The sequence below is a fragment of the Pseudophryne corroboree genome, chromosome 2 (assembly GCF_028390025.1).
Source record: "Pseudophryne corroboree isolate aPseCor3 chromosome 2, aPseCor3.hap2, whole genome shotgun sequence".
Taxonomy (NCBI): Eukaryota; Metazoa; Chordata; class Amphibia; order Anura; family Myobatrachidae; genus Pseudophryne; species Pseudophryne corroboree.
The window spans coordinates 694069272-694084728 of NC_086445.1; the positions used below are offsets into that span (position 1 = coordinate 694069272).

At 47.2% G+C, this 15457-nt stretch overlaps 1 protein-coding gene across 1 annotated transcript in view; it reads left to right on the forward strand.

Annotated features, from left to right (window-relative positions):
* Window positions 1-15457, forward strand: part of PIK3C2B (phosphatidylinositol-4-phosphate 3-kinase catalytic subunit type 2 beta) — a 257575-nt gene that overhangs the window by 37180 nt on the left and 204938 nt on the right. Inside the window, exon 6 of the mRNA XM_063955240.1 lies at window positions 8013-8133. Coding sequence (XP_063811310.1) covers window positions 8013-8133 — 121 coding nt within the window. The remainder of the gene's footprint in view (window positions 1-8012; window positions 8134-15457) is intronic.

Here is a 15457-nt window from a genome sequence, read left to right on the forward strand (position 1 = left end):
AATGTATTCTGTGCTTAGACTTGGGTCCCATCACCATGATATCTCATTATGTTATGCAATTATTCCAAAATACGGAAAAATCTGATATCCAAAATACCTCTGGTCCCAAGGGTTTTGGATAAGGGATACTCAACCTGTATACAAAACTGTTAGTTGATGGATTTTACATACATTCATAATTTCAATGTACAAATGACCTAATTTAGTAGAGAAAACAAAGCTATTTTTTCAGGTGGTATAAATGGGCAGCCTTTTCATTACAAGTGGGTATGTTCAGAGCTTTTAGTACTTAGCACACAGTGTTAAACTAGTTGAGTTATTGTTGGGACTTGTGCATGGACAATTGGTTGTGCTAGTGATGAATATCATGTATGGTGCTTGATTGGACCCAGACAGGCTACATATTACTTGGGTCCAACAGCTTGTACAACCTATTTGAAGATAGAGAACTTCAAATTTTTTTTGAGGGACAAACCCTTTTTCTGGCTTTTATGTTTGTGTGGCTATCATGTCGCCATAGTCTTTTATGGGGACTGCAGTGTTTCTGAAATCCATCCAATTGTAATCATTTTTTTGTAAGTTCTTCTTATATATACTAATGGTTACGGACCAGGCATCTGCCAGGTCAACCTTAGGCGGCTGCCGCACCCATCTTCTCCGTCTTGTCCCTCCCACTCTCCACCAGCTTTCCACCCTCCCTCTCTCTTCCCTTCTCCCCCTCCTGTCCTATTATACCTGTCCTGCTCTGTTTCTGCTCCTCTCCTGGCATGTCCTCTCCACACCTAATGTGTACGAAGTAGGATCTGATTTGCTTGCCGTGCACGTTGGGTGTGATGTCTTTAATGACCCCCCGACTCCCGTGCTTACCCCTGTGGTACCAGATAGACCACCTGAAATAATTATATATTTCTCTTACGTCCTAGAGGATGCTGGGGACTCCGTAAGGACCATGGGGTATAGACGGGCTCCACAGGAGATAGGGCACCTAAAAAGAACTTTTACTATGGGTGTGCACTGGCTCCTCCCTCTATGCCCCTCCTCCAGACCTCAGTTAGATTCTGTGCCCAGAGGAGAAAGGGTACAAAGCAGTGAGCTCTCAAGAGTTTGCTGTTTTAAAGAATTTTGTTAGGTTTTTTATTTTCAGGGAGTCCTGTTGGCAACAGGCTCCCTGCATCGTGGGACTGAGGAGAGAGAAGCAAAGCTGGCTTGTAAGGTTGGGCACTGCTTCTAGGCTACTGGACACCATTAGCTCCAGAGGGAGTCGGAACACAGGTCTCACCTGGGGTTCGTCCCGGAGCCGCGCCGCCGTCCTCCTCACAGATGCCGAAGATAGAAGCCGGGTGAGTATTGAGGAAAAGACTTCAGGCGGCAGAAGACATCAGATCTTCATGAGGTAAGCGCGCAGCGGTAAGCTGCGCGCCATTGCTCCCAGTCACACACACACAAGAGGCACTGTAGGGTGCAGGGCGCAGGGGGGCGCCCTGGGCAGCAATAAACCTCAATTTGGGCATAAATATGTTGGATTAGGCTGTGGGACAGTAAATCCACGGACCCCCGCCATTTTCTTACAATATCATGAGGGGACCGAAGCCCGCCGTCGGGTGGGCGGGGCTTGATCCTCGGCACTAACCAGCGCCATTTTCTCCACAGAGGCTGCATGAGAAAACGCTGGCTCCCTGTTCTCTCCCCTGCTGAGCTTCACAGGCTGGAAAAAAGAGGAGGGGGGCACATTGGCAACGCAGTGAGTGGAGATTAACATTATAAATATATAAAAGCGCTATCTGGTCATATATTCCAGTGTTTGGGCGCTGGGTGTGTGCTGGCATTCTCTCTCTCTGTCTCTCCTAAGGGCCTGGTTGGGGTTTTGTCCCCTTATAGGTAACTCCCTGTGTGTGTGGGGTGTCGGTAAGTGTGTGTCGACATGTCTGAAGCGGAAGGCTTCTCCAAGGAGGAGGTGGAGCAAATGAGTGGTGTGTCCCCGTCGCTGGTGCCGACTCAGGATTGGATGAGCATGTGGCATAGGTTAAATGCAAGTGTGACATCTTTACATGAGAGGCTTGATAAGGCTGAATTAAGGGGAACATCAGGGGGTCAATCCTCGGATTGGACCGATTCACAGGGCCCGTCGGGGTCTCAAAAACGTCCCTTAACACAAGACACTACTACCGACACGGACTCTGATTCCAGTGTCGACTATGACAAAGTAAAATTGCACCCTAGGATGACTAAAAGCATTCAGTGTATGATTGTGGCAATTAGGGATGTCTTGCATATTGAGGAAGAACCCTCGATCCCCGACACAAGGGTACACATGTTTAAGGAAAAGAAACAGATTATTAATTTTCCCACATCTCATGAATTAAATGAATTCTTTATAAAAGCTTGGGAGACTCCGGAGAAGAGGCCGCAGATCCCCAAAAGAATTTATATGGCATACCCCTTCCCTAAACAGGACAGGGAGATTTGGGAATCACCTCCCACTGTGGACAAGGCCCTGACGCGCTTGTCCAAGAAGGTGGCGCTACCGTCTCCTGACACAGCTGCCCTTAAGGACCCTGCAGATCGCAGGCAAGAAACTACCTTAAAGTGTATTTATTCTCATACGGGTGCTGTACTACAACCGACGATTGCGTCGGCATGGGTGTGTAGCGCAGTTGCAGCTTGGGCAGATGAGCTGACAGATAATTTTGATAATATGGATAAGGATACTATATTCTTAACTATAGCCCATATAAAAGACGCAGTCTTATTTATGAGGGATGCTCAAAGAGACATTGGATTGCTGGCTTCTAGGGCCAATGCCATGTCGATCTCAGCGAGACGATCCTTATGGACTCGCCAATGGACGGGTGATGCGGATTCCAAAAAGCATATGGAAGTACTACCCTACAAGGGTGATGTATTGTTTGGGGATGGGCTGACGGACCTGGTTTCCACAGCTACAGCAGGTAAATCAAATTTTTTACCATATATTCCCAAACAGCAAAAGAAAATGCCACCCTATCAGATGCAGTCCTTTCGGTCGCACAAGTCCAGAAGAGGTCGGGGATCCTCCTTCCTTGCCAGAGGTAAGGGCAGAGGCAAAAGAGCACCTGCTTTGGCAGGCGCCCAGGAACAAAAGTCCTCCCCGGCTACTCCAAAACCCACAGCATGACGCCGGGACTCCCCTGAGGGAGTCCGCACCGGTGGGCGCACGTCTTCGACTTTTCAGCCAGGTCTGGGTCAGCTCAGACCTGAATCCCTGGGTGTTAGAAATAGTTTCCCAGGGTTACAAACTGGAATTCGAAGAGGTGCCCCCGCGCCGATTTTTCAAGTCGGCCCTACCAGTTTTTCCACGTCGGAACGGGATGTAGTGTTAGCTGCAATTCAAACGCTGTGTATACAGCAAGTGATAATCAGGGTTCCCATGAACCAGCAGGGAAGATGTTACTACTCAACCCTCTTTGTGGTCCCGAAACCGGACGGTTCGGTCAGACCTATCTTGAATCTGAAATCCCTAAACCTGTACATAAAAAGATTCAAATTCAAAATGGAACCGCTCAGAGCGATAATAGCCAATATGGAGGAGGGGGAGTTTATGGTGTCTCTGGACATAAAGGATGCGTACCTTCATGTCCCCATATATCCCCCCCATCAAGAATTCCTGAGATTCGCTGTACAGGATTGTCATTACCAATTTCAGACGTTGCCGTTTGGACTTTCCACGGCCCCGAGGATTTTCACCAAGATAATGGCGGAAATGATGGTGGTCCTGCGCAAGCATGGAGTCACAATTATCCCATACTTGGACGATCTCTTGATAAAAGCGAGATCAAGGGAGAAATTGCTGAGCAGTGTGGCGCTCTCTCTGAGAGTGCTCCAGCAACACGGTTGAATTCTAAATCTACCGAAGTCACAGTTGATTCCGACAACTCGATTACCGTTCCTAGGTATGATACTGGATACGGAACAAATGAAGGTCTTCCTTCCAATGGAGAAACCCAGGACATCCAGAACATGGTCAGAGACCTGCTGAAACCGAAAAGGGTGTCTGTTCACCAGTGCACTCGAGTTCTGGGAAAGATGGTGGCGGCCTACGAGGCCATTCCCTTCGGAAGGTTCCATGCAAGGATCAATGGGACCTTCTGGACAAGTGGTCCGGGTCCCATCTGCACTTACATCGGAAAATAACTCTGTCCCCAGGGACCAGGGTGTCTCTCCTGTGGTGGTTGCAAAGTACTCACCTGCTGGAGGGTCGCAGGTTCGGAATTCAGGATTGGATCCTGGTTACCACGGACGCGAGCCTCCGAGGATGGGGAGCAGTCACACAAGGAAGAAATTTTCAAGGACTGTGGTCAGACCAGGAGTCATGTCTACACATCAATGTGTTGGAACTCAGGGCCATTTACAACGGCCTTCGACAAGCGGAGAGTCTTCTTCGAAACCTACCGGTTCTGATTCAATCAGACAATGTCACAGCAGTGGCTCATGTGAACCGCCAAGGCGGGACAAGAAGCAGAGTCGCGATGGCGGAAGCCACCAGGATTCTTCGCTGGGCGGAAAATCACGTGAGCGCTTTGTCGGCTGTCTTCATTCCTGGAGTGGACAACTGTGAAGCAGACTTCCTCAGCAGACATGATCTCCATCCAGGAGAGTGGGGACTTCATCAAGAAGTCTTTGCAGACGTAACGCGTCTTTGGGGAACTCCTCAAATAGACATGATGGCGTCACGCCTCAACACGAAGCTTCGGAGGTATTGTGCCAGGTCTCGGGACCCTCAGGCAGTAGCAGTAGACGGTCTGGTAACACCGTGGGTGTTCAAATCGGTCTACGTGTTTCCTCCTCTTCCTCTCATCACAAAAGTGTTGAGGATCATAAGACGAAGAAGAGTACAGACGATACTCGTTGTCCCAGACTGGCCTCGAAGGGCCTGGTACTCGGATCTACAAGAGATGCTCACAGGAGATCCCTGGCCTCTTCCTCTGAGGGAAGACCTGTTGCAACAGGGGCCCTGTGTATTTCAAGACTTACCGCGGTTACGTTTGACGGCATGGCGGTTGAACGCCGAATCCTTCGCGAAAAAGGGGATTCCGGAAGAGGTCATCCCTACTTTAATAAAGGCTAGGAAGGAGGTGACGGTTAAGCACTATCACAGTATCTGGCGAAAGTATGTGTCTTGGTGTGAGACCAAGAATACACCTACGGAAGATTTTCATCTGGGTCGTTTTCTCCACTTCCTACAGACAGGAGTGGACATGGGCCTGAAATTAGGCTCTGTTAAGGTACAGATTTCGGCCCTCTCAATTTTCTTTCAGAAGGAATTGGCTTCTCTTCCAGAAGTTTAGACGTTTGTAAAGGGAGTGCTTCACATCCAGCCCCCTTTTGTGCCTCCAGTGGCACCATGGGACCTGAACGTGGTGTTGCAGTTCCTGAAATCACACTGGTTTGAACCGCTTAACAAGGTTAAGTTGAAATTTCTTACCTGGAAGGTGGTCATGTTGTTGGCCTTAGCATCAGCAAGGCGAGTGTCAGAATTGGCGGCTTTGTCACACAAGAGCCCCTACTTGATTTTTCATGTGGATCGAGCTGAATTGAGGACACGTCCGCAATTTTTGCCTAAAGTGGTTTCTTCATTCCATATGAATCAACCTATTGTGGTGCCTGTGGCTACAAGTGACCTGGAGGATTCCAGATCCCTGGACGTATTCAGGGCCTTAAAGATTTATGTAGCCAGGACGGCTAGAATTAGGAAAACAGAGGCTCTGTTTGTCCTGTATGCTGCTAATAAGATTGGCACACCTGCTTCGAAGCAGACTATTGCTCACTGGATCTGTAATACGATTCAGCAGGCTCATTCTACGGCTGGATTGCCGATACCAAATTCGGTTAAGGCCCATTCCACTAGGAAGGTGGGTTCTTCTTGGGCGGCTGCCCGAGGCGTCTCGGCATTACAGCTTTGCCAAGCGGCGACTTGGTCGGGGTCAAACACTTTTGCTAAATTCTACAAGTTTGATACCCTGGCTGATGAGGACCTAGCGTTTGCTCAGTCGGTGCTGCAGAGTCATACGCACTCTCCCGCCCGATTGGATGCTTTGGTATAAACCCCATGGTCCTTACGGAGTCCCCAGCATCCTCTAGGACGTAAGAGAAAATAAGATTTTAAACCTACCGGTAAATCTATTTCTCCTAGTCCGTAGAGGATGCTGGGTGCCCGTCCCAGTGCGGAAACTCTGCAAGACTTGTATATAGTTGTTGCTTACATAAGGGTTCTGTTACAGTTGGAATCGGTCTTGGACCGTTACTGTTATTGTTCATACGGTTAACTGGTTATGTATGATCCAGGTTACATGGTATGCTTGGTGTGGGCTGGTATGAATCTTGCCCTTGGATTTCTAAATTCTGCCTTGTATTGTCCATCTCCTCTGGGCACAGTTCTCTAACTGAGGTCTGGAGGAGGGGCATAGAGGGAGGAGCCAGTGCACACCCATAGTAAAAGTTCTTTTTTCCTATCTCCTGCGGAGCCCGTCTATACCCCATGGTCCTTACGGAGTCCCCAGCATCCTCTACGGACTAGGAGAAATAGATTTACCGGTAGGTTTAAAATCTTATTATTTGACACACAGAAAGGGAATACTGATCTCTTAACTATAAACTTTCCACAAAAAAAACAATGCCACTGTCGGGAAAGCGCAGCAGAGGTTGTTCTTCCTCAGGCAACTAAGGAAGTTCAACATCCCACAGAAGTTTCTGCTCCTCTTCTACTCCGCGATTGTGGAGTTGGTACTGTGCTCCTCGATACTGGTATGGTACAGCTCTGCCAGCGCGAGGGACAGATGCAGGCTCCAAAAGGTGGTCAGAACCGCAGAGAAGATCATCGGGGCCGACCTTCCCTCAGTCCAGGACCTATACCTGTCCAGAGCTAAAAAGCGGGCAACGAAGATAGTAAAAGACCAGCTACACCCCGGCCACAGCATGTTTAACTTGCTTCCTTCAGGCAGGCGTTACAGGGCCGTCCCCGCCAGGTCCACCAGAAGCCTCAAAAGTTTCTGTCCCCAAGCGGTCCACCTGCCGAACTCCTGAACATTGACTTACTAGACGTACATGTAACTCACTTGTGTCCCTACGGTATACCTACCTGTGTGACTTTACTTGCCCCCCCACCTGCTTATCTGTTACCTACTTGGCTGTTGTATAGCAAACCGAAGACAAATTCCTAGTACAGGTTGAGTATCCCATATCCAAATATTCCAAAATACGGAATATTCCGAAATACGGAATTTTTTGAGTGAGACTGAGATAGTGAAACTTTTGTTTTCTGATGGCTCAATGTACACAAACTTTGTTTAATACACAAAGCTATTAAAAATATTGTTTTAAATGACCTTCAGGTTGTGTGTATAAGGTGTATATGAAACATAAATTAATTGTGTGAATGTACACATACTTTGTTTAATGCACAAAGTTATTACAAATATTGGCTAAAACTACCTTCAGGCTGTGTGTATAAGGTGTATATGAAACATAAATGTATTCTGTGCTTAGACTTGGGTCCCATCGCCATGATATCTCATTATGGTATGCAATTATTCCAAAATACGGAAAAATCCCATATCCAAAATACTTCTGGTCCCAAGCATTTTGGATAAGGGATACTCAACCTGTATACCCAAGTATACACGGCCAATAAAGCTGATTCTGATGAATGTGTTAGAAATAGATTGTCAGGTATATGCCTATTTAAAGCTGCGCTGCTAGGTAAGGCGAAAAAGGATCTCTGCATCCACGGCAGTAAAAGTCATGGACTGTATGAAAGTGCATAAAGGTTTGACCATGTGGACCAATAAGATACCGCATTTGGCAAAATGACTGCTTTTACGGGTCATCTTGACCACATTCCCCTCCTGAAATATTTTAAAGTGTTAATCTTAAAAGATTTGTGGGTGGTCAGTGCATGTAGCTCACAGGACTTAACTAAGTAAATACGCTCATAAGTGGGATTGCTGCTTTAATGTCATCCACTGTTTGTCTCCCAGGTTCCTCTACTGTAGATCTACTGATTTACCAGACTCTTTGCTACACCATTGATGATTTGAAGGATCTTAGTGTATCTGATTATGTGCTCAAGCTCTGTGGCTTGGAGGAGTTCCTGCAGAAGTAAGTACCATAAGTAATCCATGCTAAGGTATAGACGAGTTAGAACAATTACCTAGTTTTGCTTTAAGTTACATTGCCTCTTTAAAGTTAGTGGCTATATCACCCTAATCATGCGGGTTTATGCAAATCGGAACCTATTACAAATATCGCTTAATCTCTGATATCTGTTTTTCTTGTGTTTCTCATATGTCCTAGAGGATGCTGGGGACTCCGTAAGGACCATGGGGTATAGACTGGATCCGCAGGAGACATGGGCACGGGTTCACTACGATATGCCGGCGGTCGGGCTCCCGGCGACCAGCATACCGGCGCCGGGAGCCCGACCGCCGGCTTACCGACAGTGTGGCAAGCGCAAATGAGCAAAATGAAATGACAGTGTGGCTACGCGCGCCACGCTATTTTATTTTCCCTCCAGGGGGGTCGTGGACCCCCACGAGGGAGAATAAGTGTCGGTATGCCGGCTGTCGGTATGCTGGCTGTCGGGATCCCGGCGCCGGTATACTGTGCGCCGGGATCCCGTCAGTCGGCATACTGAAGACCACCCATGGGCACACTATAAGACTTTGAATGGGTGTGAACTGGCTCCTTCCTCTATGCCCCTCCTCCAGACCTCAGTTAGATTCTGTGCCCAGGAGTGACTGGACACACACTAGGGGAGCTCTACAGAGTTTCTCTAAAGACTTTATTGTTAGGTTTTTTATTTTCAGGGAGACCTGCTGGCTACAGGCTCCCTGCATCGTGGGAGTGAGGGGAGAGAAGTCACACCTACTTCTTCTTAGTTCAAGGGCTCTGCTTATTAGGCTACTGGACACCATTAGCTCCAGAGGGTTCGATCACATGGTGCGCCTAGCTGCTTGTTCCCGACCCCGCGCCGTCACCCCCCTCACAGAAGCCAGAAGAAAGAAGCCGGGTGAGTATTAGAAGAACAGAAGGCTTCAGACGGCAGAAAACTTCAGTAACGGAGGTACAGCGCAGCGGTAGTGCTGCGCTCCATGCTCCCACACACCAACGGCACTCACAGGGTGCAGGGCGCTGGGGGGGAGCGCCCTGGGCAGCAGTTACTGAGGGTCTATTTTACACTGGCAAGAAAGCATATTCGGTGCCTGGGCACCGTGTACGATACCCCCGCCAGTATAACAGCCACGGGTGCGCTGCGCGCCATTGCTCCCACACACCAACGGTTTTACATGGGTGCAGGGCGCAGGAGGGTGCGCCCTGGACAGCAGTATATATATATATATATATATATATATATATATATATATATATATATATATTAGTGGTGGGCAACGATTAAAATTTCTAATCGCGATTAATCGCATGATTTTCATAGATTAATCGCGATTAATCGCATTGTTATGCGCAAGATTCAATAATGAATTCAAAAGTAGTGTATTGCGCTCCTGGTTGGCTGCCAGTACTCAAGTTCCTATTGGCTCGCTGGTGGCCAGCAATACACTTGAAATGGCACCGGCGCTGTCACGGTCTCCATGGCTGCCTGCAGCTAACTACTGTATGCACCACACATGTCCCACCAGTGCCAGATATCCCCCAGTGCCAGATAAGCCCCCAGTGCCAGGTATACATGCCCCCCAGTGACAGATGTTCCCCCAGTGCCAGGTATACATGCCCCCCAGTGACAGATATACTCCCAGTGCCAGGTACACATGTCCTCCCAGTGCCAGATATGCCCCCAGTGCCAGGTACACATGTCCTCCCAGTGCCAGATATGCCCCCAGTGCCAGATATACCCCAGTACCAGATAAGCCCCCAGCGCCAGGTATACATGCCCCCCAGGGCCAGATATGCCCCCAGTGCCAGGTAAGCCCCCAGTGCCAGGTATACATGCCCCTCAGGGCCAGATATGCCCCCAGTGCCAGTTATACCCCAGTGCCAGGTACACAAGTTCCCCCAGTGCCAGATATGCTCCCAGTGCCAGGTATACATCCCCCCCCCCCCCCAGTGCCAGATATCTAAGTTCCCGCATACTTGCACTGCTGCCCATTCCTCCCCCCTGCATTCTACAAAACTTACATTTTGAGGGGACCCGGGAGGCAGCAGCAAAGATCGGGACAGGGCCAGCTGCCTGCGAACCGCCAGGCAGCCACGGCAAGGAGGAACAGAGCTGCAATGCTATTCTAACTACAATGCCGTCCGTGAGCCAATCGGAGGTCACGGGCTGGCAGCCAATCAGTAGGTGCCAAATGGCAGCTCCTGATTGGCTGCCGGTCCGTGACCTCCGATTGGCTCACGGACGGCATTGTAGTTAGAATAGCGCCACGGCTTAGCCTCTGTCCTTCCAAGGCAGCTGCCGGTGCGCGTTAAAATAATTGTCGCCCGTTAATTAGCTAATGCGTTAACGCGATATTATCGCGTTAACTTGCCCAGCCCTAATATATATATATATATATATATATATATATAAAAATCGAGTCGGGAAAAACTGGTATACAGTGTGTAGACACTATATATGGTCCCCTGCCTGCATAACCAGCTATATTCATAACAGGGGTTGAAGCGCACCGAAGAGGGGCGGGGCTTAGCCCTCACAACAGTGTTCAGCGCCATTTTCTCTCTGTCCCCGCCAAAAATGTGTACAGTGCAAACGAGGGGGGGGGGGGGGGGCACAGTGTTTTAGTGCTATTTTGAGGGAAATATAGCACTATTTTTTAGATAATGGGCATGTAATCATTGTTGTGCATATTTCTCTGTGTGTTCCCTGTCAGATATACCCACTATAGTCCCCATGTGTCGACATGCGTGAGTGCTCTGTCACAAACCGCTATGGGGATCACTGTCTGCATCGCCGACGCCTGTTGGTACTTGATACAGTAGATGCAGAGTCAACAGGTTGGTAGTTGTATGCTTGTCAAAAGTAAACACTGTATGGGAGACACAGTAGTATGTGGGTGACCCTGTCGGCACCAACTGTTATTACTGGGTGTAAATTAACATGCTGTAACTGCCTTATACCTGTATGTATATTTATATGTATATGTATGGTACGGTTCCATGGGCCTGTAGCTCGAGTACAGACATGGTAGTATATGTGGGGGAGTGTTATTAAAATTATATGTGTATACTTCCCTCTGACCCCTCGGGGGTCGCAAATATGTTATTTTGCCTGGTTACTACTCCCTGCTGTCGACGAATACTAGGTGTTCTGTCGACCATAAGGTTTCCTGTTAGATCCACAATTGAGGCATTCAGTACATGGTCATACACATTCAGAACACATTAATGTCACTAGGGACCCGACGGTTCCGGACAATCCGCTTATATATATATATATATATATATATATATATATATATATATATATATATATATATTAGAGATGAGCGGATTCGGTTTTACTCGGTTTTACTCGGTTCTCAAAACCGAATCTTATTGGCTCACGGATGTCACGTGTTTTGGATAGCCAATAAGATTCGGTTTTGAGAACCGAGTAAAACCGAATCCGCTCATCTCTAATATATATATATATATATATATATATATATATATATATATATATAAGGCGAGGTAAAGACACAAGTGAGTGGTGCAAATCGTTGTTTTCTCTCTGACTGTTCTTCAACGCAGGGAAAGCCTGTTATTCCCAACGACGCAGACGTCGGAGGTGGGTATCAGAGTAGATACGGAACGGTTGAAGTTCTGTGTGTTCCTGTGGAAAGAGGTCTGAGGATCCGGAGTCGGATCAGATTTGCAATGACAATCCATCAATATGTTCCGTTGATGAAGAAGATGGGTGCGGCCTAAGAGGCCTTTTTCGGTGAGCTGGTCAAATGCCAGAGTGGTTTTCATGGGGCCAGTTGGAAATGTGGTCCGGGTCTCACCTGCACATGCACCGGAATACTATCCTAATGGCCAGGATATCGCTCCTGTGGTGTCTGCTCAGTTCTCACCTCCTAGAGGGACGAAGGTTCGGAATCCAGGATGAGATCCTGGTGTCCATGCATGCAGATTTCCGAGACTGGGGAGCGGTCCTTGCAAGGGAAGTATTTCCAGAGGAAAAGGTCAAGCTGGGAAGCTTGTCTTCAATAAGCTTTCTTGAATTAAGAGCTATTTTCAATGAACATATACTTCATGATCTGCCCGTTTTAATTGTCGGACGATCTGACAGCAGTGGTGTAAGTAAGCCGCTAGGGCGGAACAAGGAGCAAAGCGGCAATGGCAGAAGCCGCAAAAAGATTTTCCGCTGGGTGAAAAGACTGGTAAACGCTATATTAGCAGCCTTCGTTCCGGATGTGAACGACGGAGAAATAGATTCCTCTGCAGACGCGATCTCCATCCGGGAGAAATACAGTCGTCATCGAGAAGTTTTCACTGAAGTGACAAGTCTTTGAGGAGTGCCTCAAGTCGACATGCTGGCTTCTCGCCTCAACGAGAGATCTCAAGGATATTGTTCCGGGTCAAGGGACACTCAAGCTATAGCAGTGGACGTCCTCGGGACTTCTTGAGTGTTTTCAGTCGGTCTATGTGTCCCCTCCGTTTTCACTCTTTTGAAGGTGATAAACGTAAGAAGAACAAAGGTTCAGGCGATCCTCATTGTTCCGGTCTAACCAAGGAGGGCTTGGTATCCAGTTTCTTCAAGGTTTACTCATAGAAGACTCATGGCCTCTTCCTCTACGTGAGGAACTGTTACAGCAAAATCCGGGCGTGTATCAAGACTTACCGTGGCTGCGTTTGCCGGCGTGACGGTTGAACGTCATATCCTAGTCAGAAAGGCTATTCCCAGTGAAGTAATTTCCACACTTCTTCAGGCTAGAAAAGAAGTAACGGCAAAGCCTTACCACCGTGTTTGGAGACAATATGTGTCTTGGTGTGAATCCAAGAAGCCTACTACGGAAGACTTTCAGCTGGGTCGTTCTTCTCCATTCTTTGCAAGCAGGTGTAGGTGCAACTAAAACAAACCACCAGGTCGGCGCACAGTACCAATGATGTTGATAAAAAAACAATTTATTAACATAAAAACGATAACAGACTAATTAAAAGACCACAACAATACACAGAGCATATAACTGAGGTATTATAAGCCTCTAATACAAACATATGGTGTATTAATATGTGAAAGGGACGCTGAAATAAGGGAGAGCCCGTCTCTGTAGGATAGGATTAATCTCTCACATTAGTTCCATATCTAACAGTTCAAATGGAAATGAAGTACTGCAAGATGGTGTAATTAGCGTCTATGACCATATAGAAGTGTCCAGATTTAAATAGCTGTTTCCTTGGAGCAAATATGAATAATAAACTAACCGGTTGCTGTTACTCACTGAGACGTTGTAATCTCTTACTGCACGGGATAGGTAGTTGAAAGCCGCTTGTTATCACCCTGTGCATGGGTGAGACATCCGTCAGCGGTTTGTTCAGGTGAGAGGTGTGGGTGCAGGCCTAAACTTAGGCTCCATTTAAGTGCGGTTTTGGCCTAATACATTTTCTTTCAAGAAAGAATTGGCAACCTTTCCGGAAGTTCGGACCTTCGTGAAAGGAGTAATGCGCATCCAACCTCCATTTGTGCCCCCGTTGGCACTGTGGGACTTTGACGTGGTGTTGCGTTTTCTTGTGTCACACTGTTTGGAACCTTTGTGAAAGGTTGTGTTAAAATTTCTCTTTTGGAAAGTGGTCATGCTATTGGCTTTGACGTCCGCAAGGTGGGTGTCCGAAGTAGCGGCTTTGTCTCACAAGAGCCCTGTTTGATCTTCCATGTGGATAGAGCGGAATTGAGAACTCAGTTAATAGTTCTGCCAAATGTGGTTTCTGGGTTTCGCAGAAATCAGCCTATTTTGATGCCGGTGGGTACTTCGACATTAGCTGATTCAAAGCCTCTCGATGTAGGCAGGGCTTCGAATATTTAGGTCGCCAATTTGGCTCAGATTGGGGAAACAGAGGCTTTGTTTGTCTGCTATGCTCCCTGCATGATTGGGGCGCCTGCGTCTTTGCAGTCTGTTACACGCTGGATCTGTGATACGATTCGGCATGCTCGTTCTACGGCTGGATTGTCATTACCGAAGTCGGTGGAGACCCATTCTACTAGGAAGATGGGCTCTTCTTGGGCGGTTGCCCGAGGAGTCTCGACGGTTCAGTTTTGCCGAGCGGCTACTTGGTCGGGTTCAAACACTTTTGCTATGCTCTACGAGTTTGATACCCTGGCTGATGGGGACCTTTTGTTTGCTCAATCGGTGCTACAGAGTCGTCCGCACTCTCCCACCCGGTCTGGAGCTTTGGTATAAACCCTATGGTCTTTACGGAGTCCCCAGCATCCTCTAGGACGTATGAGAAAATATGGATTTTAATACCTACCGGTAAATCCTTTTCTCTTAGTCCGTAGAGGATGCTCGGCGCCCGTCCCAGTGCGTGCTGTGTCTGCAGTTATTGGTTATGGTTACACTCTTGTGGTGTATCTTTTCTGTCAGGTTGTTGCTGACGTTGTTCATGCCATGGCGTGCGGTGTCTTATTATTGGTTGTGTTGACACACAGGTTGTGTTACATATTTTCTCAGCATGTGGCTGTATATGTTTTCATTCCGTTGGCTGGTATTCTATTGAATGCCACGTTTTACGGTATGTTCGTGGTGTGAGCTGGTATGACACTCACCGTGTTTAAACAATAAATTCTTTCCTCGAAATGTCCGTCTCCCTGGGCACAGTTTTCTAACTGAGGTCTGGAGGAGAGGCATAGAGGGAGGAGCCAATTCACACCCATTCAAAGTCTTATAGTGTGCCCATGTCTCCTGCGGATCCCGTCTATACCCCATGGTCCTTACGGAGTCCCAGCATCCTCTACGGACTAAGAGAAAAGGATTTACCGGTAGGTATTAAAATCCTATTTTTTTCATGAACAGTCTATTTATCTTTGTAATATAATAAACTTTTTGTAACTTAGCAACTGCTTACAGCAAATGTGAACTTCACAATTTTTTTTTCTCCCTGGAGGGCTTTCATAAAGAAGTATACTCTGTGCTCATCTGTCAGCCCTATGTATTTTTTTTTCTACCCTCTGTAAAATGAACATGTGACCATTGAAACACTTCACTGGCTATCAGTAACATTTAACGTTTTCTGAGACTACAATCCTTTTTGTGTAATATAGCGTGATTCCTATGCTGTGCACTTTTTCCTCATTTTTTTTCTACTTTTCCTCAGTGTTGCACCTTAGTTTGCATATAGTTTGCTAGGTACTAGGGATTTGTTTTTTTGATGCAAAATAATTATTTTAAAACAAATAAATATAAGGTGTGTCACACCTATCTTTTTCCTTTTTATACAATCAGTATACTTTTCTCTTAATTGGCTACTTTTTCTTCAGATTTGCTACTTC